The sequence below is a fragment of the Physeter macrocephalus genome, chromosome 19 (assembly GCF_002837175.3).
Source record: "Physeter macrocephalus isolate SW-GA chromosome 19, ASM283717v5, whole genome shotgun sequence".
In the NCBI taxonomy this organism is placed as follows: domain Eukaryota; kingdom Metazoa; phylum Chordata; class Mammalia; order Artiodactyla; family Physeteridae; genus Physeter; species Physeter macrocephalus.
Window position 1 is genome coordinate 32,659,577 of NC_041232.1, and position 23,988 is coordinate 32,683,564.

The window sequence follows — 23,988 nt, forward strand, 5'->3', positions numbered from 1 at the left end:
AAAGAGTGTTCTTCCTATGTTTTCCTCTAAGAGTTTTATAGTGCCCAGTCTTACATTTAGGTCTCTAATCCATTTTGAGTTTATTTTTGTGTATGGTGTTAGGGAGTGTTCTAATTTCATTCTTTTACATGCAGCTGTCCAGTTTTCTCAGCACCACTTATGGAAGAGACTGTCTTTTCTCGGTTGTGTATCCTTGCCTCCTTTGTCATAGATTAGTTGACCATAGGTGCATGGGTTTATCTCTGGGCTTTCTATCCTGTTCCATTGATCTATATTTCTGTTTGTGTGCCAATACCATATTGTCTTGATTACTGTAGCTTTGTAGTATAGTCTGAAGTCAGGGAGTCTGATTCCTCCAGCTCTGTTTTTTTCCACTTTGTCCATTACTCTCTCTCCCTTAGGTGTGAGGTGGGCACAGACAGCTGGTCTCAGTGCAATGACACACCTGTGAAGTTTGCTCGTTTTCCAGTCACTGGATTGATAGAAGGTCGTTCTTACATATTCCGAGTTCGAGCTGTGAACAAAACTGGAATAGGTCTCCCCTCTCGTGTTTCCGAGCCTGTGGCTGCTCTGGATCCAGCTGAGAAAGCTAGACTTAAAAGTAAGCATTTTGTGGGCTTCCCTGGTGGCGCAGTGGTTGGGAGTCCGCTTGCTGATGCAGGGGCCACGGGTTCATGCCCCGGTCCGGGAGGATCCCACGTGCCGCGGAGCGGCTGGGCCCGTGGGCCATGGCCGCTGGGCCTGCGCGTCCGGAGCCTGTGCTCCACAGCGGGAGAGGTCGCGGCGGTGAGAGGCCCGCGTACCGCAAAAAAAAAAAAAAAAAAAGTAAGCATTTTTCATTTTTCAGGATCATCTTGCATTTTTTTATATGCCTGAACTAGATCCTATTGCAAGGTTATTCCTCCACCCTCCACTAGAGGGAGAAGAGAATAAGAAATCCTTTACTGATCAGAAAAATCCAGGGGAAAAAAAGACAAAAACAAAAAAGTATTTGTTTTTTGACTCATCTGTTCACTAAAGGCTTTATTTTATGTTATTTTTATTTGATTCAGAAGGCCTTGCCTTATTTGACTGAGTTCCAGGCATTGTGTTTGAAATGAAATATGAAAAACAAGAGGCTGGAGAGCTTTTTTTTTTTTTTCATTTTATTAGCACAGTTCAAATATACTTTTCTTTCTGGTTCATTTTCTTAAAATTATAAGGTAGTTTTCTTAACCTTGAATTTATCCCTTAGAGCATTAATACTCAACACTGTGAATTTCTTTATATCAAAGGAAAAACACATTTACAACACATCGTGTCTGATCTGTACTCGGGTTTCTGTGTTACAGAGTCAAAAATAATCTTTTCATATATTTAGCCTCCAAGTATCAATGTCAAAATTGTGGTACATGAATTATGCTCTGCATTTGTTTCATAGGAACCAATACGGCATCCTTAATAATAGGGACCATAAAATGGCATTAAAAGAATTGTTGGAATTTCGCATTTCAGTCTATACCAGATTTCTCAACCTTGGCCCTATTGACATTTTAGGCCAGGTAATTCTATGTTGTAGGGGGCTGTCCTGTGCATTGTAAGATGTTTAGCAGCATCCCTGGCCTCTACTCGCTAGATGCCTATGGACCCCCCTAAGATGTTTAGCAGCATCCCTGGCCTCTACTCGCTAGATGCCTATGGTCCCCCCACCCCCTCCTCCCCACTCCCCTCCCCCCCAACCCCCATCGTGACAATCAAAATTGTCTCCAGACATTACCACATGTCCCTGGGGGGCAAAATCACCCTAGTTGAGGACTACTGGTCTGTGCCATTTATAACATTTTCAGTGTTATTCTTGACCTTAAGTACATGTAGTGGCATCATAAAAATCTAAGTAAAATAATGTCACCTTCTCTCTGGAGACTTTTCTAATCAGGTTCCTTGATTACTCTCCAATCACTTTTCACCCACTGTCCAACTTCCCTCCCTCTTTCCTAATTCCATCTCATACTTTCATTTACTCCTCTTTAATAAATTTCAGTGAAAGTAAGATTTGTTGGGATTGAAAATGAGTTATCTTGCTTATCACCTTTCTGTTTTTGCACACTCTGGTGAAAAGTCCGTCACTTGAAGCAGGAGTTGAATCATTCTCTCTGATGTCTTTCTGATATCACAGAAATGAATTTCCTCTTTAACTTTATACTGCCTGTCTCACTCATTTTCCTTACTCGGGATCTAAACTGCTTTCCTTTGTAAATAACACTTTCAAAATTAATGGAAAGAAATCGCTTTCGTTGAGCTTTACTGCAGGATCAGCGCCCCTCTCCTCTTTCATCTTCATTATGACATAACTAACAGCCCGGCTTACAATTGTTCCTGAAAGGTTTCTCCCAATTAAATGCTATCTCTCAAGAAGGGTGAGAGAGCCTTGTGAGAAGGGTGAGAGAGAGTGTTTCAGGAGATACATGGGGAACAGTGTATGAACACAGGCTGTTTACCTCGCCTGTGTCAGTACAGTTCCAGAAACGTGGACTCTGGCAGATTGTGAGTTGTTTGAGAACAGAGACTGTGCCCCCTCTCCCCAAAATACCATGTGCATGCTTGGTAAGACTCACTAAGAAGGTACATAAGTAAACTAGTAACAAACCCATTTGGGACTAATCTGGCCAGTTTACCAATTTCTCAGTGCAGCTGAACTGCATTTGTGAATGTTTCTGATTTTTGTATTTATCTCTGTCAGGTCGCCCCTCAGCACCCTGGACTGGACAAATCATTGTCACCGTGGAGGAACCGACAGGTAAAACCACGTTTTCCCCAGATAGTATTGCCAGTGCTCTGCTATGCAGTTTGGCTTTTGTTGTGGAGGCTACAGTGTATGTTATTTAAGTGTTTTGGAAAGAACATTCTGAAATATTTGGAGATCATGAAGTAACTTATGTTGTCAGAGAATCGCTTTTTTTAAAAGCTTTATTGAGGTATAATGACATACACTAAACTGCATGTCTGTAAAATCAGCAATGTGATAAATTTTACATGTGCAAACACCTGTGAAACCATCACTGTGATCAAAATAATGAACATATTCATCACCCCTAAAGTTCCTCATACCCCTTTGTAATAGCTCCCTCCTGCCCCTTCCTCATCTCCAGGCCATCACTGATCTGCTTTCTGTCACTATCGTTTGTGTTGTCCACAATTTTAGATCAATGGAATCATACTCATTTTTGTCTGGTTTCTTTCACTCAGCATAATTATTTTGAGATTTATCCATATTGATGCATGTATCAGTTTATTCCAATTTATTTATACCTTCACCATTGAAAGCTTCTATGAACCTCCTTGTTAAGTGTTTTTGTGGACATACACTTTCATTTCTCTTGGATAAGTACCCAGGGTTTGAATGGATAGGTCATCTGATAGATGTTTGTTTAATTTTTAAAGAAATTGCCAACTTTTCTAAAATGGTTGTACCATTTTACATTCCCATCAGCAGTAGTCCAGAGTTTCAGCTGCTCCACACTGTAACCAGTTTGTGGTATGGTCAATCTTTTTAATTTTAGCCTTTCTAATTGGTGCATAGTGGTGTTTTGTACCATGGTGGTATTTCATAGTAGGTGTATAGTGGTCTTAATTTGCACTTCCCTAATAATGTTGAGCACCTTTTCATGTGCTTATTTGCCATTTTTGCATCATGTTTGACATCTTTGCCCAATCCAAGTTCATTCAGATATTCTCCTTTTTTTTTTCTAGACATGTTATAGCATTAGCTCTTACATTTCAATCTATGATCCATTTCAAATTAATTATTTCTATATTGTGTGGATTAAGGGTCTAAGTTATTATTATTATTTTGCATATGGCTATCCAGTTATTTCAGCAATATCTGTTGAGAAGATTATTTTTTTCCCATTGAATTGCCTTGGCACCATTGTCCAAATCAATTGATTGTATATTTGTGGATCTATTTCTGGAATCTTTATTGGTCAATTTTATTTTCTCTATACCAGTACCACACTGTCTTGATTACTGTAGCTTTTATAAGCTTCATGTTTTTTTTAAAGCTTCACAGTTTTACAATCAGGTAGTATAAGTCCTCTAATCTTTTTTTTTCCCCACAGTTGTTTTGGCTGTTCTAAGTCTTTGCATTTCCATGTAGAATGTAAAATCAGCTTATCAATTTCTACAAAAAAAAAAACCTGCTGGGTTTTCAGTTGAGTCTTTTATTCTTCGTGATTTTCTATCTACTCATTCTATCAATTATTTTTAAAAATTTATTTATTTTATTTATTTATTTTTGGCTGCGTCAGGTCTTCGTTGCTACGCAGGCTTTCTCTAGTTGTGGCCAGAGGAGGCTACTCTTCGTTGTGGTGCATGGGTTCTTCATTGCGGTGACTTCTCTTGTTGCAGAGCACGGTCTCTAGGCACGCGGGCTTCAGTAGTTGAGGCTCGCAGGCTCAGTAGTTGTGGCGCACGGGCTTAGTTGCTCTGCGGCATGTGGGATCTTCCCGGACCAGGGCATGAACCTGTGTACCTTGCTTTGGCAGGCTGATTCTTAAAACACTGTGCCACCAGGGAAGCCCCTCTATCAATTATTGATAAAATAGTGATGAAATCTCCAACTAAATGGTGGATTTAAATGCTTCTTATAGTTTTATCAGGTTTGGTTTCATGTGTTTTGAGGCTCTGTTATTAGATGCATAAACATTTTTATTGTTATATCCTCTTATGCACTGACCACTTTAATATTAGGAAGTGACTCCTTTTATCCATGGTAATACATTTTTGCTTGGAAATCTGTTTTGTCTGATATGAATATAACGACCCCAGCTTTCTTTTGATTAATGTTAGCATGACATATGATTTCCTTCCTTTTACTTTTAACCTATGTGTCTTTGTATTTAAATCATGTTTCTTGTAGGCAGCATATAATTGGGCCTTGCCTTTTTATGCAATCTGGTAATCTTTACCTTTTAATTGGGGTGTTTGAGCTATTTACATTTCATGTGATTATTGATATGGCTGCATTTAAATCTACCATCTTGCTAGTTGTTTTCTATCTGTTCCATCTATTTGTTTGCTTTCTTTTCCCTCTTTCTACTTTCTTTTGGATTAAATATCTTTTATTATTCCATTTTATCTATGTTATCTTATTAGCTATAATTCTTTTTTTCTTTTATAGTAGTTTGGAATTTATAATATACATCATATGACAACGTACCTTCAAGTAATATTATCCTACTTCACATGTAGTATAAGAACTTACAGCAGTATCATTCCATTTACCCCTCCTAGCCATGGTGGTGTTGTTAGGTATTTTATTTGTTTATATATTATAAACACTATGATATGATGTTATTATTTTGGTTCAAACAGTCACAAAGCTTTCAAAGAAATTTTAAAAGTATGAAAAAAGTTTTCAGTATTCACTCACATTTTTACCATTTCTGTTGCTCTTTATTTCTTTGTATAGATGTGGATTTCCATCTGATGTGATTTTCTTTCCACCTAAGGCATTTCCTTTAATATTCTTGTAGTGCAGTCCTGCTGGTTATGAATTATTTTATTATTTGTATGTTTGCGAGAGTCTGTATTTCATCTTCATTTTTGGACTATATCTTCACCAGCTATAGAATTCTAGGTTGACAGTCTTTCTTTAGAGGTTGGTCCATTGTAATATAGGTCTGCACTGTAAGAATGACTGCTATCATTTTTTTTCCTGTCATTCTTATTTGTGTTTTTCTGTATGTAATGTATTTTTTTTCCCATGTCTGCTTTTAAGATATTCCCTTTATCACTGGCTTTAGAAATTTGATTATGATGTGCATTTGTGTAGTTTCCTTCATATCTTGTGCTTGGCGTTTGCAAGGTCCTTGAATCTGTGCATTTATGGTTTTCATCAGATTTGGACAATTTTTTTCGCATTATTTCTTTAAATATTTTTTTCTATACTCCCCTCTCTCTTCTCTTCTTCAGGAACTCCAATTACATGCCTCTTGAAACGACAGCTCAGTGATGCTGTGTTCATTTTTCCTATCAGTCTTTTTTTCTTTCTGTGTTTCATTTCTTTCTGTGTTACTTTCTACTGCTATGTCATTAATTTTACTATTCTTCTCTTCTTTAGCCTCTAACCTACTGTGAATTCCAGGCAATGTATTCTTTGTAAAAGACTTTGTAGTTTTCATCTTAGAAATTAACTTGTATTATTTTTATATTTTCCATGTCTTTAATTATCATCTTTAATCTTTAGCCTCTTGAATATATGGAATATATTTATAATAACTGTCTTTATGTCCTTGTCTACTAATTCTATCATTTGTGACATTTCTGGTTTTGTTTCATTGATTGATTTTTCTCCTCTTCATGGGTTGTATTTTCTTGCTTCTTTGCACACTTGGTGTTTTTTTTTTTTTTGGTTGTGCCTCGTGGCTGTTGGGATCTTAGTTCCCTGACCAGGGATTGAACCCAGGCCCTCGGCAGTGAGAACACTAACCACTGGACCACCAGGGAATTCCCTGGTCATTTTTTTTTTTTTTTAATGAGATGCCAGACATTTTGAATTTATGTTGTTTGGTGCTGGATATTTTTTTATTTCTATAAATATTCTTGAGCTTTGTTCTGGGGAAACAATTTGATTCTTTCAAGGTTTGCTTTTGTTTGGTGGAATCAGAGCAGCCTTTAGTGTAGCCGTAAGTTGGCTGAATTACAGAGGTAGTACCTTTCTGAGTACTCTACCAGATGCCCCATGAGTTAGGAGATTTCCAGTCTGGCTGGTGGGAACATGAACTCTCCCAGGTCCTTTGAGAGCTTTGAGAATTTTTCCCTCCAGTTCTTTTGTGTGGGTTTTCCCGGCCTCAGGTGCTTTCCTTGTATGCATGTGCTGATCAATACTCAGGTGAATACTCCAAAGGGACCCCGTCAAGTCTCTGAAGCCTTTCTCTCTGTGCAGCCTTTTCCTCCCCATGACTCTCTCTGTGCACACTTTGCCCTCCCTGGAATTCCAGCTTCTTCTCCTCCAGTCAGGGAGACTGCCAGGCTCCACCTGGGTTTCTCTTCCTGAGATGCTGCCTTGAAACTCCCTCTAGACAGTAAGCTGGGACAGTGGTAGGGCTCACCTAATTTTCCAGCTGTGGGGTACCATTGTCCTACGATGATTGATGTCCAATGTCTATAAATGGTCATTTCATATATTTTGCTCATTATTTTAGTTGTTTCACATGGAAGGGCCACTCCAATGTCAAAAACTGTGGAGGGTCTAAAACTTCACCCTACTTACGAGCCAGCAAGTTTCATAGCAGTTTCATAGATGCTGACAAAAGGCATGAGACTCCCGGGTCAGAGAGAAAGGGCTCTGTTACACAGCACAGCAGACAACATGAGCTCCGTGTTCTCACTGGTCCCCCTGCTTCCCTGAACCCCACAGGGCAATGTGGAGCCACACATGTGGACGCTGCCCACGCAGAGATCTGCATCACAGCTGAGAAAGCTTGCCCTTAGGAAACCCCAGTCTTACAAGGGAGCTGCTCACCAACCTACTCAAAGTTTCTTGGAGAAAGACATTATCTTCACTATTCTGGTCAGAAACAACTCTCTGACCTAGAGGATATACTATTTCTATATTCCAAGGTTGTTTGCCACCCAAGCATACTTGAAAAGATATTCTGTCAAAAAGCTGATTTAAGATACACAGAAGGGCTTCCCTGGTGGCGCAGTGGATAAGAATCCACCTGCCAATGCAGGGGACACAGGTTCGAGCCCTGGTCTGGGAAGATCCCACATGCCACAGAGCAACTAAGCCCATGAGCCACAACTACCGAGCCAGCGCGCCTAGAGCCTGCCAGCCACAACAAGAGAAGCCACCGTGATGAGAAGCCTACACCCCACAATGAAGAGTAGCCCCTGCTCGCCACAACTAGAGAAAGCCTGCACGCAGCAACAAAGACCCAATGCAGCCAAAAATAAAATAAATTTATTTTAAAAAAGTAAGATGTGCAGAAAACAACTTGTATCATTGCTACTGTTTTTCAGGACTGTAAGGAAATTAAAATTGTCAAGCAAAGAAAGTAAAATTGTGGCTTTGAATGAATGAATGAAGGAATGAAAGTTTTAGGAAGAATTTTAGAGACAAGGTACTTCTTTTTACTGTGGAGCAGTAATTAGCTCTTCCTCCCTCTGTGACTCTGAGTGTCCTGGGCTTCCCAAGTGTGTGCCCCTCACTCTTCGCTGTTGTTTTTCAGAGGGTATTGTTCCTGGGCCCCCCACAGACCTCTCTGTCATCGAGGCCACACAGAGCTACGTGGTGCTGAGCTGGAAGCCCCCCCGTCAGCGTGGCCATGAGGGCATCCTCTACTTTGTAGAAAAGGTAAGACTCTGGGATCAACATTATACCTCTTGCCACTTCCTCAAGATTTCTTTAAGGAAGTAGAGATTAAATTTCTATTGTGTCCTGAACTTTTTAAACTCTTATAAACTGTGAACTATTTCTGTAGAAAAATGTGTATCACACAGAACTTTGCCTGAAAGTTCAAGGGGTTTATGGATCCCTGAGGGTCACCCATAGACTCCTACAAGGTCCACAGACCCCAACTCATAACCCTTCTAAGATGAGAAATGTTCCTGAAACTGTAGATTGCCTCTGTGACACTGTTTTCTCGACACTTTTTCTGTCTCCCTTGCCCTAGAAATGCCTTTTCATCTCTCTGCACTTGTCCTTCTGCAGGAAGGGTAGATGGGCGAGAGGAATAGAAGTTACAATACTTTCAAATGGCTGCGAGAGTGAAGACAGAAAGTCCTCACGTGCTCCCTCGAGCTTAGCTGGCACTACTCTAAGTGCTGGTGGGAGGGTGGGGTCAGGGGTTACAATCAAGAAAGATACTGGCTAGTTCTTTCCCTCAAATATCTTACAATTATATTGTAGTTATCTTGGAGAGGACAGCATACAATGAAGGCCTAAAATGGGTGGAATGAGGAAAATTATATGTGAATCTATCCTATACCCATATTTGAGGGGAGTTCTAATAAGTATTTATGCTGAGAAAATGGAGAAAAGCAAGACCTGGACAAGACATTATCTGGGGGAGCTACCCCAGCTGCAAGTGCACAGGGGAGCACCTGCCAGGCAAGGCACAGGGCCCGGTGTGGGCAGAGGAAGTCCGTGCCTAAAGGGATCATTGGTACTGGAAAAGTGCATTTAAAGAGAATGTGCTGAAACTGAGGTTCAAAATCCACTGTTAAGAAGGTTTTGATTAGGATATAATTGAAAAAAATCAAAATAAGTTTATCTTATCTTGTATGTAAGAACATTTTTATTGGTAGTTATGCACCATTTTTTAGAACAGTGAATGAAACAACTGTTCGTGCTTTTTTTGTTATGTTTTATTTTTATAAAATTCTGTGATAGCATGTTAAGGTATCATTTACATTTTGCTTTCATAGCAAAATCATAGAAAAGGTCATTTTTTTTTTGCAAAAATATTATGGAGCTCAATTAATTTTCCTAAAGTCCTCTCTTTTACCTTTAATGCTACTCGGATCATTCAATTTCAGAACACCTATTAGATCACCTTCCCTGACAATTATTACAGAGAATAGATATCATAGGAATATAGGTGTAGGTAAACATCTACAAATTAGGTAACAACATAAAAGCAATATTCAACTATCTTTATGGCCTTTTAATTATTTCTAATTAGCAGCTCTTGAGAAAATTATACTGGAGCTAAAAACACTAGGGTCAGTGGTTTCCCTTTATTAATTATTATACTTTTCTTTGATGAGGACATTTAACTCACATCTTTGAGGAGCTTTCCTCACTTGCTTCTTATCCCTAACAAATCGGTAACAATAAGTGGATCATCTCTTCAACGTGTAATATGGACAACTTCAAAGAAAGTCTGATTTTACCAAAATAATACTAAAAATTTATATTTTTATTAATTTTTATATTTTCTAGATATTAGCTTCAAATAAAATATAACTTGAGTAGCATTCTTGATTAAAATTTTTTTCTCTCTATTTTTTTTAATAGAGGACAAGACAGAGAGTGATAAACATTCAGTTCCTGGTGTGTTTAATACACCCTCCCCAGTTAATCCTTTTGAAATGCTCCACATGAAGATAGTGCTGAATAAGCTCTGTGACAGTAATTACCATCTTAGAATAATGACACAGTAAGAACCTACTGCTGAGGCCTTTTCTTGAGATGAGTCAACTTTAGCTTCTGTTGAGCATCTCCTCTGGTCACATAAACTCGAATTTCTCCACGAAAGTCTGTCGCTTTTCCAGACCTAAATACGTGAGCCAGGTTAAAATTTAAATGTTCTTCCAGCACTGCACCTGTTCGTATGGAACAGAAGGGAGATTTATGAGTGTGGTGTGGGTAAAGAGGCCTGTACAGGCACTGCAGACAGACAAAAGGGCCAGGACGTTGAGGTAGTAGGGGAGCAGCACACATCCAGAGACCTGGGCACATTTACAGAGGAACTATCCAAATGCTAGACCGTTCTCCTGAGCCAAGTCTCAGACTATCTCTGATGAACCACGTCTATCTAATACATTGACCTTTCTTAAGGGAGATGTTCCCATGCTCTCATCCTGTGGCGAGTTTCTATCCCCAGGATGTTCACGCCTACAGCAGTGCTGCCTCTTTGGTTACCCCTGTGCTTGCATTTCTTCATGGAACTCTTTACCTGGGATTTGCACATTAAGGATGAACTTGCCTGTCATGGTGACAGGCTTGCAACCAGTTATGCCATGTCTGTGAGCTCTGAAATGTTTGATATTGAGAGGAATTAGATAAATTGGGTCTCAGCACTCCCAACCCTTCCATCCTACTGTGTTCTTTTCAGCCCCCCAATTTTTCCTCAGAGGTCTTATGTTTTCAGCTCTTTCTCTCATTCCCCTATCAGAAGTCTGGTCATGTCAGAGGCAAGGATTGTATTACTTGGTAGCTCTGTTTCTATCAAAGGAATGAAAATAGCTCATGTTTACAAGGCCCAGATACTGTTCTAAGCTCTGCGTGTGTTAACTCACTTAATTCTTACTGTAATTCTATGAGGGAAATAGTTTCATTTACATTATGTCTATTTTGTAGATGAGGAAACTGAAGCATAGATGGGGTATATAATTTGCCCAAGATCACACAACTAGGAAGAGAGAGCTAGGATTTGAACCCTGGCAGTCTGGCTCAGTTCCATATATCCAGCTCTTACACATCACTGCCTTTCAACCTTCCCAAGCCTAAGTCTCCTCTGGAAAACCTCAATAATCACACAACAGTACCTCCACAGTACCTACTTCAGAGCACAGTTGAGGGGATTAAAGAGTTACAATGAGGTAAAGTTCTTAGCACACTGAAATGCAGCTACTATTTTTATTATGAAAGTGTAAATGACTGATAAATGTTTATGTGTTCCCTAAGGGAGAAGATGTCAAAATGAATCAAAGCTATAAACTGAAGGATAAAAAGTCTGGGAGAATTCTGTCCCTCAGTGGGGAGCAGATTGACTGGGGGAATTTATCCTCTCTACCCTCCCACACACAACTGACACATTATCATAAAAGGCACTGCAAGGGACTTCAGAGGTTAGCTTGTCAAATTTGCTTATTTTACAGATGATGACACTAATGTGACTTTCCCAGGATCACATATCTCGTTGTTACAAAGCTAGGACCAGAATCGATGCCTCTGAGTTCTTTTCACCATACCGTATTGCCTCTCATTTCAAGTCAATGAAGGTTATGCTGAGTGATGTACCAATAAACTTATTGTCCCCCAAATTTATCATTCTTGACAACTGGTCAGTCTATCACAAGATTTGGATTTCCAGAAAAGTCTCTTAAAACTGTTCAGAAGTTCTGGAGCAAAGTCACTTCTGCTACCTTGGGCAGAGCTGAAAGTTCGAATAGTAGGGAAAAAGGATTACTGAAGACTATTGATAGTTTTCTTACTGTATTCTGTACCAAAGCTCAAATACACACCACATCCTTCTTTCAGGGATTTCAAAGTCACTGTAGATCAATTTAATTTCAAGGATAAAATATCTTTAAATTGATTTTACCCATTATTTATTCTAAAATATGGGCAAAAAATAACATTTTCTTTATCTTACACTAACTTTATGCATTCAGAATTCAGAAAAATTCATTAATTCAGAAACAAAAATTGTTGATTATCTACTATGTGCTAGATAACAATTCCAGGCTCTGGGGTACAGCAGTGAACAAGACAGCTCCCTGAACTTGTTTCACTGGAATTTACTTTCCAATGAAGGAGACAACAAATAAATAATTTAATTTCAAGTGTTGGTAAGTGTTTTGGTGAAAAATAAAGCAGAGTAAGTAAGGGATAGAGAGAGATAGGAAAGGAGCAAATAAAGCTTTCAGACTGGTAATGGAAGAAGGGTGATCAAGTGGGCCTTTCTGAGGAGGTGGTATATGAGCACAGACCTGCATGATGTTATGAGACATTAAATAAAACGCAATTAAAATAACACAGTTCATAACAACATAATGGAAATTTAAGTATCTAACATAGCATATTAAATTTAATTACCTACCCTAAGAATTAGAAAAGTATATGACCCCAAACTATCATCTAAATAAATTAAGGACTTTTGTAAGTAGACCAATGATCTTATTTAGTTAAAAAGGAAGTGAAGTATTAAAACAGCATATTTGTTCAACAATACAGCCATATTTGATTTAGATAATCCTGTGTAATTCAGATGTTTCATACCCCATTTCCCCCAAATCTCTTTTTCAGTCCAATTTGCATAACAGGTAGTAGTTTGTTGGCAGATAACCGAACTTCAAGATGCCTGGCTTAGAGTTCCAGTTTATTCTTTCTGTGCTTTCAATGGATTCCACTGTTCTGGCTGCAGTGTGATGCAGGAACAGAAAACTGGCAGCAGGTGAACATGGAGCTCCCTGTGAAGTCTCCCCGCTTTGCTCTGTTTGACTTGGCTGAGGGGAAATCCTACCGTTTCCGAGTTCGCTGTTCCAATTCAGCAGGAGTTGGTGAGCCCTCCGAGGCAACGGAAGTGACCGTGGTCGAGGACAAACTTGGTAAGTATAGAGTTTGTTTGAGCCACTGTAAACTTATTTAATTTCAATTCAAGAGAGGATTCCAAAGCAAGAATCTTATTGGAATACGTATATATTCAAAAGTAAAAATCATAACATCCTTTTTTCATATTATAAATGTAATTGATGACTGTACTTGACTGATACATTAAAATTTTTCGTTATTATGAATTATTATGAAAGTACACTTCTCCAGGAGTTTCAACAGTATTGCTAATGTATTTTTTTCTGGAAGAGGTTGGTATGTTCCTGAGTGTTTAGTTTCTCATTGTACTCCCAAACTAGCATATTTTTAAAAACTTTCTGCTTTAACAAATATATTATAAAAGAACTGTGTGTTTGATGTGACTACTAGTGTAAAATTTATATATGTGTGTGTATGTCTGTGCATATGTGATAAGAATGAATTTCTAAACCACATTGGGCTGGACCATCATTTCCCTCTTTTCTTAGACATCCCCAAGCCCCCGAGCAATATCATCCCAAGCAGAAATACAGACACATCAGTTGTCGTTACGTGGGAGGAATCCAAAGATGCTAAGGAGCTGGTCGGGTACTACATAGAGTCAAGCATTGTTGGCTCTGGCAAGTGGGAGCCCTGCAACAACAACCCCGTGAAGGGCATGAGGTAACCGCAATATGCAGGGTGTCGCGGGGGAGTGGGGGTATGACGCTGGAGCCACAGGGGCTGAGGAAAGGAACGCAGCCATGGACCCAAACAGCAGCACAAGCATCCAACACAGGGAGATTATTAAAAACATTATGCTCTGAATATCCAGATGAATGTAAAATTGAACATGTCTACAGCCATACATTTGAAAAAAGGATTACTAGGGATATTAAACACTTAGAAACACACAATGCCAGCTATGATAAGAGATCATTTCATAGCTCTTTTCTGATTCTCTCCCTTTATGCTGTTTGTCCTTTTTAACCCTCTGTTCGTGTTTTAATACCCAGTGTGATACTAGATTTCAAGGGTCTAATAGGCTCTAGCGAACATAAATTAACCAGGCATTTTATTTTATTTTATTTTATTTTTATTTATTACTTTTTTTTGGCCATGCCGTGTGGCATGTGGGATCTTAGTTCCCCGACCAGGGATCAAACCCGTTCCCCCTGCATTGGAAGCACAGAGTCTTAACCACTGGACCACCAGGGAAGTCCCTTATTATTATTTTTTAAAATCAAGTATAATTGACCTACAACACTATGTTAGTTCCAGGTGCACAACATAGTGATTCAATATTTCTATACATTACAAAATTATCTCCACGATAAGTCTAATTACCATCTGCCACCATTGCAAAGCTATTACAATATTATTGGCTATATTCCCCATGCTATAATTTCATCCCCATGACTCATTTATTTTGTAGCTGGAAGTTTGTAACTCTTAATCCCCTTCACCTATTTCACTCACCCCTGACCCTGCTTCCCTCTGTCAAACAACTGTTTGTTCTCTATATCTGTGAGTCTGTTTCTGTTTTGTTAACGTTTGTTCATTTGTTTTGTTTTTTAGATTCCACATAGAAGTGAAATGAAATCATATGGTATTTGTCTTTCTCTTTTTGAGTTATTTCACTTAGCATAATCCCCTCTAGGTTCATCCATGTTGCAAATGACAAGCCTTCATTCTTTTTATGGTTGAGTAATGGTCCATTGTATATATATGCCACATCTTCTTTATCCATTCATCTATCAGTGGAAACTTATGTTGCTTCCATATCTTGGCTATTGTAAATAATGCTGCAGTGAATATAGGGACACATGTATCTTTTTGAATTAGTGTTTCTGTTTTCTTCAGAAAAATACCCAGAAGTGGAATTGCTGGATGGTATGGTAGTTCTATTTTTAATTTTTTGAGGAACCGCCATACTCTTTTCCATAGTGTTTGTACCAATTTACATCCCACCAGCAGTGCATGAGCGTTCCCTTTCTTCCACATCCTTGCCACCACTTGTTGTTTCTTGTCGTTTTGAGAATATACATTCTGACAGGTGTGAGGTGAAAGCTCATTGTGATTTTGATTTGCATTTCCCTGATGGTTAATGATGTTGAGCAGCTTTTCATGTGCTTGTTGGCCATCTGTAGGTCTTCTTTGGCAAAATATCTATTCAGATCCTCTGCCCATCTTTTAACTGGGTTGTTTGGGGGATTTTTGATGTTAAGTTTTATGAGTTTTTTTTTTATATTTTGGATATTAACCCCTTATCAGATATATCATTTGCTTATGTCTTCTTCCATTCAGTAAGTGGTCTTTTCATTTTGTTGATAGTTTCCTTTACTGTACAAAAGCTTTTTCATTTGCTGTAGTCCCATTTGTTTATTTTTGCTTTTGTTTCCCTTGCCTGAGGAGACAGAGCCAAAAAAATATTATAAGACCAATGTCAAAGAGCATATTGCCTATGCTATCTTCTAGGACTTTCATGGTCTCAGATCTTGCATTTGAGTCTAATCCATTTTGAGTTTATATTTGTATATGGTGTGAGAAAGTAGTCCAGTTTGATTCTTGTTCATGTAGCTGTCCAGTGTCATAAATTATGCAGGCATTTTAAATGAGCAGAAACAAGTATCAACATTTTACAAATTTTGAACATCAGTATGGTTAAATCCAGTGCTGAGGAGATATAAACACCAAAATAAAGACATTCAGAATACTTTGCTTTCTCCTTGTGTCTGTTTCTAATGTGAGGAGGGTTATTTTTTTCTTGCTTTTGAATATTTTATCAACCAGCTTTGCAAGTTGATGATGAATTCTGGCCTGCATCCAAATTCTGAGTCTCCTTTGATTTAGGACCAACCTCAGAGGAGATTCACCCCACCCCAGTTGTCAAGCAGACTTGTTAGGCAGGTTCTGACTTGGCCATTTCTATGTCCAAGGACCCCCAGAGGATGAGTCGTTGCTTTTGCAGAACAGGAGAGAATGAAGACAAACCAGTTAACGGGAGAAGGCAATATGTTTTGCAAGAGATTCATTTAGCCTGTTTGTGTACTTCACGTTTACTCTGAGTTCCCCACATTTTCTGGGGACTATTTAGAAATTTTCATGGAGGGTAGGCAGAGTCTGCCTTTCCATAAATAGAACAGAGCTGCTCAAGGGCTGGCACCATTTTTTATTCATCTTTGTATCCTCAGTACCTAGCTCAGTGTCTGGAACACTGAAGTGCTTAATAAATGTTTACTGAAATGAGCTGGCCTACATTATGACTGCCCTTATTAAATATTTCAACATGCTAACAGTGATAGAGTCATTAGCAGACCTGTTATTTCCTCTGCTTACAGTCCTCAGGATGCATTAGAATGTTACAGTGATTCATAAGACAGTTTTTCTTTATAGCCATAATAGCTATTAAAGAGTGGGGTTGTTTTATGTGTGAAACTGCCCATGGATTCACACCTCATTATTGGACCCTTAAATGCAAATGACAATTCTGGAGTCAATTTCTCAAGTAATTGTACATTCCATGGCATGCAGGGAGGCAGTGAGTAGGCCTCTATGACTAGAGCAGCCAGTGCCTTACAGCTATAAGTGTATCCCTGAAATAGTCATTAATCGTGTTATTAATACCACCTATTATTTATTAAATGCCTCCTGTAGCCAGGCTCTGTAATAGGTACTATATATACTTTTTTCTGAAGTTTTAAAATTTATTTTTAGTTTTTTAATTAAAGTGTAGTTGATTTACAATGTTTCAGGTATACAGCAAAGTGCTTCTGTTTAATTTATATTCTTTTTCGAATTCTTTTCTGTCATAGGTTATTACAAGATATTGAATATAGTTCCCTGTGCTATACAGTACCAATAGATAAACAAGGGTTGTTTATCTATTTTATATATAGTAATGTGTATCTGTTAATCCCAAATTCCTAATTTATCCCTCCCCGCCCCCCTGGTGCTATATATACTTAATGGTCAATCTTCACACAAAAACTACCATGTACGCATTATTATCTCCATTTTACTGATAAGCACACAAAGGCTCAAAAGGGTCAAAGGCTCAAAAGGGTAGGGTGTTTGTTCAGGGGATAACCAAGACTCTTCATCGTTTGACAGAGTGAATTTAGAAAATTGCCTGAGATGCCTTCTTGTTTAATGTACATATGTTACCTGCATCTCTTTACATCTTTTTCTTCCTTTTAAAAAATGAATCATTTTCATAAAGCCAGATCATTCCATTAAGCTAACAATCAACTTCCCTAACCTTCCTCCTGGGAAAGTTTTTTTTAAACTTTCTTTCCTTTCAGGTTTACTTGTCATGGATTGACTACCGGTCAGAGTTATATTTTCCGGGTCAGAGCAGTTAACGCAGCTGGACTTAGTGAATATTCACAAGATTCAGAAGCAATCGAAGTAAAAGCTGCTATTGGTAAGTTCTTAGAAAAATGAATTTTTCTAAGTTACAACGAAAGATACCATCCTCTTCGGAAATTGTGTAAAACTTGTAATATTGCTCGATGATTCCATCCTCAGATGATCATTGTCTCTGACTCCAGGTGACCTCTAACCTTCCATAGCTGTCATTTTACAGATCTTCCTCACTTATCCAGATTCTGTGCATCTGTAGCCTTTTCATCTTCACCAGTCCAAGTTTCCTCAGATATTTCCCATTGTGTGAATCTCCATTCTAACTTCGTGCTCATCCCGGGAACATGAAGTGCCATCCAATTCCATGAGGGGGTATATCACCCATAACACAGAGCATCTCATACCTAAAAGGTGTTTCATCTGTGGCAGAGCCTGGCTTGTTCTCAGTAACAGCACATTAACCTGCGTTTTATAAACTGCTAAAATTCGTGCGAGACGTGTGTGGTTGCTTGATATGTTTCATCTCTGCTGGCAAAGTAACCAACAGAATAAAACCAGTAATAAAGTAATTATATGTATGTACAGTGATGTACCTTCCAATCTCAAGGTGGGAAAGGGACCCAGGTATTTCAGGGCAATTAAATTGACATCTGTGATGTAGTAGCACGTATTTAAAGAGAAAGATTATTTAATATCAGTTGTCTTCAGTTAGCACCCCATATTACTTTTTAACATTCCTTAGAATATGTTTGTATTATAAGGACATAGTGAACATGCGTCTTTGAAGTTGGGAGGTACAGACCATTACTATATCAGTAAGGTACATAACTCTAATTGTTATATAATCAAGATCTTCAATGTTTGTCTCCTGTGTACTTTATGGTCCTTTTTTCCCCCATTCTGTTGAATAATGGAGCTCTCTCAAGAAATGTCTGAGAAGTGCTTGTTTTTATATTTACTTGGGTCCTGCAAATCAAAATGGTTCCTATTCTGTCTGTGGTTTTTTTTGTTCTCATTTCTTCTATTTGGAAAATATGGAAATGTTGAAATGCTTTCTTGGTGTAAGTTATGAGAAATGTATGCTTTCCATATTTCTTGCAAAGCCAAGTGATTTCCGTTAAACCAAGATTGCTTTTGTTCTGTTTGTGGTGCTAATGTTTTTCTCGTTTGTTCTATGAAGTAAGAGCACTCTGTACTCTGTCCTGGTTCAAAGTGTTTCTGTTGTTATCTGGCAATTGTAGGGGGAGGAGTGTCTCCAGCTGTGTGGCCTGAACTGAGTGATACACCAGGTGGTCTAACAGACTCCAGGGGAGGCATGCATGACACCTCCCAGCCAACTTTTAAGAAAGATGCTTTGCTTGATAGCAAACTTAACAAACCTTCACTACCCAGTAGCTCTCACAACCTGGGCCAAACAGAAGTGAGTAAAGTAAGTGAAACAGTTCAGGAAGAGCTTTCCCCACCACTACAGAAAGCAGCTCTTAAGGGGAAAAGTAAGTCTGACCCTCTGAAAAAGAAGAAGGATCTAGGTGAGAGTTGAAACAGTAAAAGCGTCCTGTCTGTTTCCATCAGTGTCCTCACCTCTCATTGTCCAGATCACCTTCTTCCATCTGTGTTCACTTTCATCAGTGTTCATTCTTAATTTTATGTTTTCAGTTATCCATTTGTAATACTTTTGTCTAATGAGTTGTGAAGGTAATTTCATAGGAGTTTGGCTTTGACACATAATTGATTGTGCTTAATGACAATAGAATATTTAAAGTAATTTGGTTATAGAGTCTCTTTGGTTTAACAAGCAGACACACCTTTGGTCTCATTTTGCTGAGAGAGTTAGATATGAGAGGGGAAGGATTTGATACTCATAGCCTATGGGAGGTCTTTTGAAATATCCGTGTTTGGTAATAAATGGATAGGAAAAATATTTCACAAAAAAGTAACATTTTATCAGGATCATAGTTATTAACTTCTGTTTTTCATCCTCAGGTTTTCAAATTACCTTCACATTTAATTCAAATAAACATAAGAAACAATATCTCTTTGAGTTGTCATGAAAAGTTTAACAGGGCATTTAATCGCATATTCTATTATATATGATCCACATTCCCAGAACTGATTTACTTAAGACTATTTATCAGTAAGGCTAATTACCTAATCAGAATTAGAATAGAAAGACTAATTATCAGTAATCAGAATTTTCTGATTAGGATATTTGGTATTTGTGGTTTATATATTCTAGGAGACAATGTTTTTCTTATCAAATAAAAATGAAATGATAAGCATATACTGGTAAATCACATCATGCCTCTCACCCATCCCCTATATATATCCCCCCCCTCACTTCTGTAACCTTCTCTACTTTTTTGACACCTTTATTTGTCCCTTCAACTCAAGATGAGATAGGGTATTCATTTGAGAGTTTATATTCAACATTGCTCTGAAATAGAGAGAGAGAGTAAGAAAGCTCTTCTTTAAAATGTAAAGAATGAAGGAGGTTGGTGATGGGGTGAAGAGGGAAAAAACGTATTTTATTTTTTAAAATCTTTATTGTTCTGAGAATCTTTTTGAATAGGAATGAGATAGTTCCTTTATCTCTGATAATCCAAATAAATATTCAGAAAATTCTTTTTAATGTTATTGCACATCTAGTGGATTTCTTTCCACCACCCCACTCTTTCTTTCTTTACCAAAAAAACATAATTTCAGTAGCTGAGTGAAAGTTTCATCAGCAAATCCACATAAATGAAGAAAGACTTTTAAAACAACATCCAAATATTTTTCTGACTAAGCACTAATAAACACAGTGGCAGCTATGTAGTATTTTGTGCCATATGAATAATAATCCAGCATCAGGTTTAAAATAATGCAGCAAAAAATATTATACTAAGAGAAAAATCACATGGCTGATTGTTCCTGTTTTTTAAAAAAAATTTTAACATGGCATTTAGCTGAGCTCCAGTATATGATTTTTTTCTGTGTGTAGACAGAACCTATATAGTTGTAGGGTCTCACAAGGGTACATGTACCTGAGTGGTGAAATGCTGTTTGGAAAGATATAGAAATTCTTAATAAGCAAATCAAGGCAGAAATTGATATACATATGTCATTTTCCTCAGGGAGCAAATGAAAACAAAACCACATAAAGAAACAAAAATATCTTACTTTTTCATGCTATTGCTTTAGGAATGAAGAGGTAGCATGTACCTCTGTCCTAAAATTTAGAGTTGAGATATACAAAGTAGGATGAAAAATAATCAATAAAGATATGTAAAGTATTGGAAAAAAGAAACAAAAATATATATCTTGGGAAAAATATTTCTTCTTTTGGGGAACAGATCATTTTTTAGGATATTGTTAGTTATATTTTCAGGATATTTTTAGAAATATTAACATTTTGCTGTTAGTATCTCAAAACTTATTCCTCCTTGGGAGTGGAGGGGGCAGGTTCTTTTCATCTTTGGAGTAATAATTGCGGCACAGTTTTTACTGTGTGTCAGTTTTTTTCCTCACACACCAAATCGATGCTAAATTACTTACCGGTGTCACGTTTTAGTTTTACACCACAGGACCTAGTGCCCTCATGCGTGGGACCAATGAGACAGTTTGATGCAGGTAGAATCATAGAAGCATTTCTGTCCACTCATGAGCTCTTCATATTGCAACAGCGGCACCATCTCCACCCTATGATATCACTTGTCTTGAAAGTTTTCGTGACTCAATGGTTCTTGGATGGAAGCAACCAGATAAGACTGGAGGGGCTGAAATTACGGGCTATTACGTGAACTATCGAGAAGTAATTGACGGGGTACCAGGAAGATGGAGAGAAGCCAACATCAAAGCTGTCAGTGATGAGGCATATAAGGTAAGTGTGTGGCCTTCAGTAGTGCGGGGTGTCATATTTCTGTTGACACACACCACATGCACACAATGCACACACAGGCATATACATGCACATGCCCAGCACCTTGTCAATGATTCCTGTCATTTCTCTATTGTTCTTTGCCTGCAGTGACATGACTTTTGTGACAAATATACAAAGATGAATAGAAGTATTTTGGCTAACCAGGCAGTATGTGTATTTTCTGATTTATACACATAAACATAATTTCTTCGAATATTTAGTATGAAATACATACTTTTTATGAAAACTTATGTTTTTTACAAAAATTAACTCACAAAGTATCCGTAACAATATGCTACTAGTTTTAAGAGTCCCGGAATCCAAATGACTCTGGATTTTTAACTTTCAATGTCCAAATCACGAAGGATAAAGGGACATGGACCTGATGGCCAGATTCAGCTTGCCCTCTGTGAAGTGGCCCCTGTCATAGTGCTCTGTTAGCCACAAAGGGGCACTTCACGTGTCCACCCACGAGTTTCCCTGCTACATATGGGCCTTCACTGCTCGGCCCACCTCAGAGCACCTGAGGGGTCTCACTATTACCATAGCTACTGGCTCCCCTCTTTACAGCATCGTCAGCTAGACCCAAGTCACCACCCCGTCCCTCACAGAACCCCAAGCCGTGAGAGCAAGAGCAGGGTGAGGCCCGGGGAATGGTGCTTTCCCCAACTCAATGTCACATTCTTTTAACTTAACATCTAATATTTATGAAATATCACACGCATACTGAGAATACATAAAACAAAATTTTATTTTTAAGATTCTTCCATGTTGGTACGAGTAGCTCTGACTTTATTGCTGTGTATTCCTTTATATGACCATCTCACAGTAGACCTTCCCATTCAATTATTGATTGACATGGGGCATTGTAAGCCATATCAAACAATTTAGCTATGAACATTTTTTGTACTTGCCTGCTGGCACATATGTGCACTAGTTTCTCTAGGTTATTATCCACAAGTAAAATTGCTAGGCCAGAGAGTCTTGTTTATCTTCAACTTCACCACATAATTCTCTGCTGTTTTTCTGAAGAGTATGAGAATTCCCATCACTCCACATCCTTCCAGTACTTGGTGTGTTCACACTTTTCCTGTTTTGACAATCTGGGTGTCAAATGAGTCTGAACTTCTTTTCCTGTGTTTATGGTCCATTTTGAAATCTTTCATAGCATGCCTAACAAGGTTTTTGCCCATTTTTCTAATGGGTTTTCTTATTGACTTGTGAAGTTCTTTAAATATTTTGAGCATAAATCCTTGTTGGCTATGTAAGTTGCCTATATCATCTCATTGGCTAGACTTCTCCTCTCCTTATGGTGAACTACACCTATTTTCTTGTCAAATTTATTGTAGTCAGATTTACCAACATTTGCTTTGTCATTAGCGATTTCTGTGCCTTTTTTTTTTTTAAGAAATGCCTTCTAGTTCAGGGATCCTGAAAGCCATGGCCCCAGTTGGGACCATGCTATATAGACTATATTCTAAAGGCTTTACAGTTTGCCACTTACATTTAAGTTATTAATTCACCTATAAATGTTGTGTATTATGTGAAATAAGGGTCAAAATTTTTTTCCCTTTTATGGATACCCAGCTTCATGATAAAATCAGGTGTAGACTGGATCATGGATACAGATATGTCTTGGCTTAAATCATACAGTAGGTAAACTTTGTTAACTCAGCTGGTTCCATCAGTACCTCCATTTATTAAGCATTTTTAATGTTCAAAGGATTTTTTTTTTTTTTTTTTTTTTTTGCGGTATGCGGGCCTTCCACTGTTGTGGCCTCCCCCGCCGCGGAGCACAGGCTCCGGACGCGCAGGCTCAGCGGCCATGGCTCACGGGCCCCGGCGCTCTTTTTTTTTTTTTTTTTGCGGTATGCGGGCCTTCCACTGTTGTGGCCTCCCCCGCCGCGGAGCACAGGCTCCGGACGCGCAGGCTCAGCGGCCATGGCTCACGGGCCCAGCCGCTCCGCGGCATATGGGATCCCCCCGGACCGGGGCACGAACACGCGCCCCCCGCATCTGCAGGCGGACTCTCAACCACTGCGCCACCAGGGAAGCCCTTCAAAGGATTATTTATAGTTCATGGATTTTTTTTTGAATTTTATTTTATTTTTTTATACAGCAGGTTCTTATTAATCATCCATTTTATACATATCAGTGTATACATGTCAATCCCAATCTCCCAATTCATCCCACCACCACCACCCCTGCAACCCCACCCCACGTGGCTTTCCCCGCTTGGTGTCCAGACATTTGTTCTCTACATCTGTGTCTCAATTTCTGCCCTGCAAACCACTTCATCTGTACCATTTTTCTAGGTTCCACATATATGCGTTAATATGTGATATTTGTTTTTCACTTTCTGACTTACTTCACTCTGTATGACAGTCTCTGGATTCAGCCAGGTCTCTACAAATGACCCAGTTTCACTCCTTTTTATGGCTGAGCAATAGTCCATTGTATATATGTACCACATCTTGCTTATCCATTCGTCTGTCGATGGGCATTTAGGTTGCTTCCATGACCTGGCTATTGTAAATAGGGCTGCAATGAACATTGGGGTGCTTGTGTCTTTTTGAATTATGGTTTTCTCTGGGTATATGCCCAGTAGTGGGATTGGGATTGCTGGGTCATATGGTAATTATATTTTTAGTTTTTTAAGGAACCTCCATACTGTTCTCCATAGTGGCTGTATCAATTTACATTCCCACCAACAGCGCAAGAG

The 23,988-nt window shown here is 38.5% G+C and overlaps 1 protein-coding gene and 1 long non-coding RNA gene across 4 annotated transcripts in view; both read left to right on the top strand.

The window, feature by feature from the left end:
• MYOM1 (myomesin 1) overlaps positions 1-23,988 on the top strand; it is a 155,043-nt gene that overhangs the window by 76,316 nt on the left and 54,739 nt on the right. For 2 of the 3 annotated variants that reach the window (XM_028480285.2, XM_028480286.2), the window contains exons 16-22: positions 402-601; positions 2,720-2,776; positions 8,214-8,338; positions 12,858-13,041; positions 13,513-13,687; positions 17,308-17,429; positions 21,031-21,227. In XM_028480285.2, the coding sequence (XP_028336086.1) occupies positions 402-601; positions 2,720-2,776; positions 8,214-8,338; positions 12,858-13,041; positions 13,513-13,687; positions 17,308-17,429; positions 21,031-21,227 (1,060 nt within the window). Of the gene's footprint in view, positions 1-401; positions 602-2,719; positions 2,777-8,213; positions 8,339-12,857; positions 13,042-13,512; positions 13,688-17,307; positions 17,430-18,609; positions 18,898-21,030; positions 21,228-23,988 lie in introns of all 3 variants that reach the window. The other variant, XM_007126750.4, reaches the window with a different exon arrangement.
• LOC114484379 (uncharacterized) lies at positions 11,073-12,850 on the top strand. Its single transcript, XR_003677212.2, has 3 exons — positions 11,073-11,310; positions 11,396-11,559; positions 12,740-12,850. It is a non-coding gene; the product is annotated as an uncharacterized lncRNA (long non-coding RNA).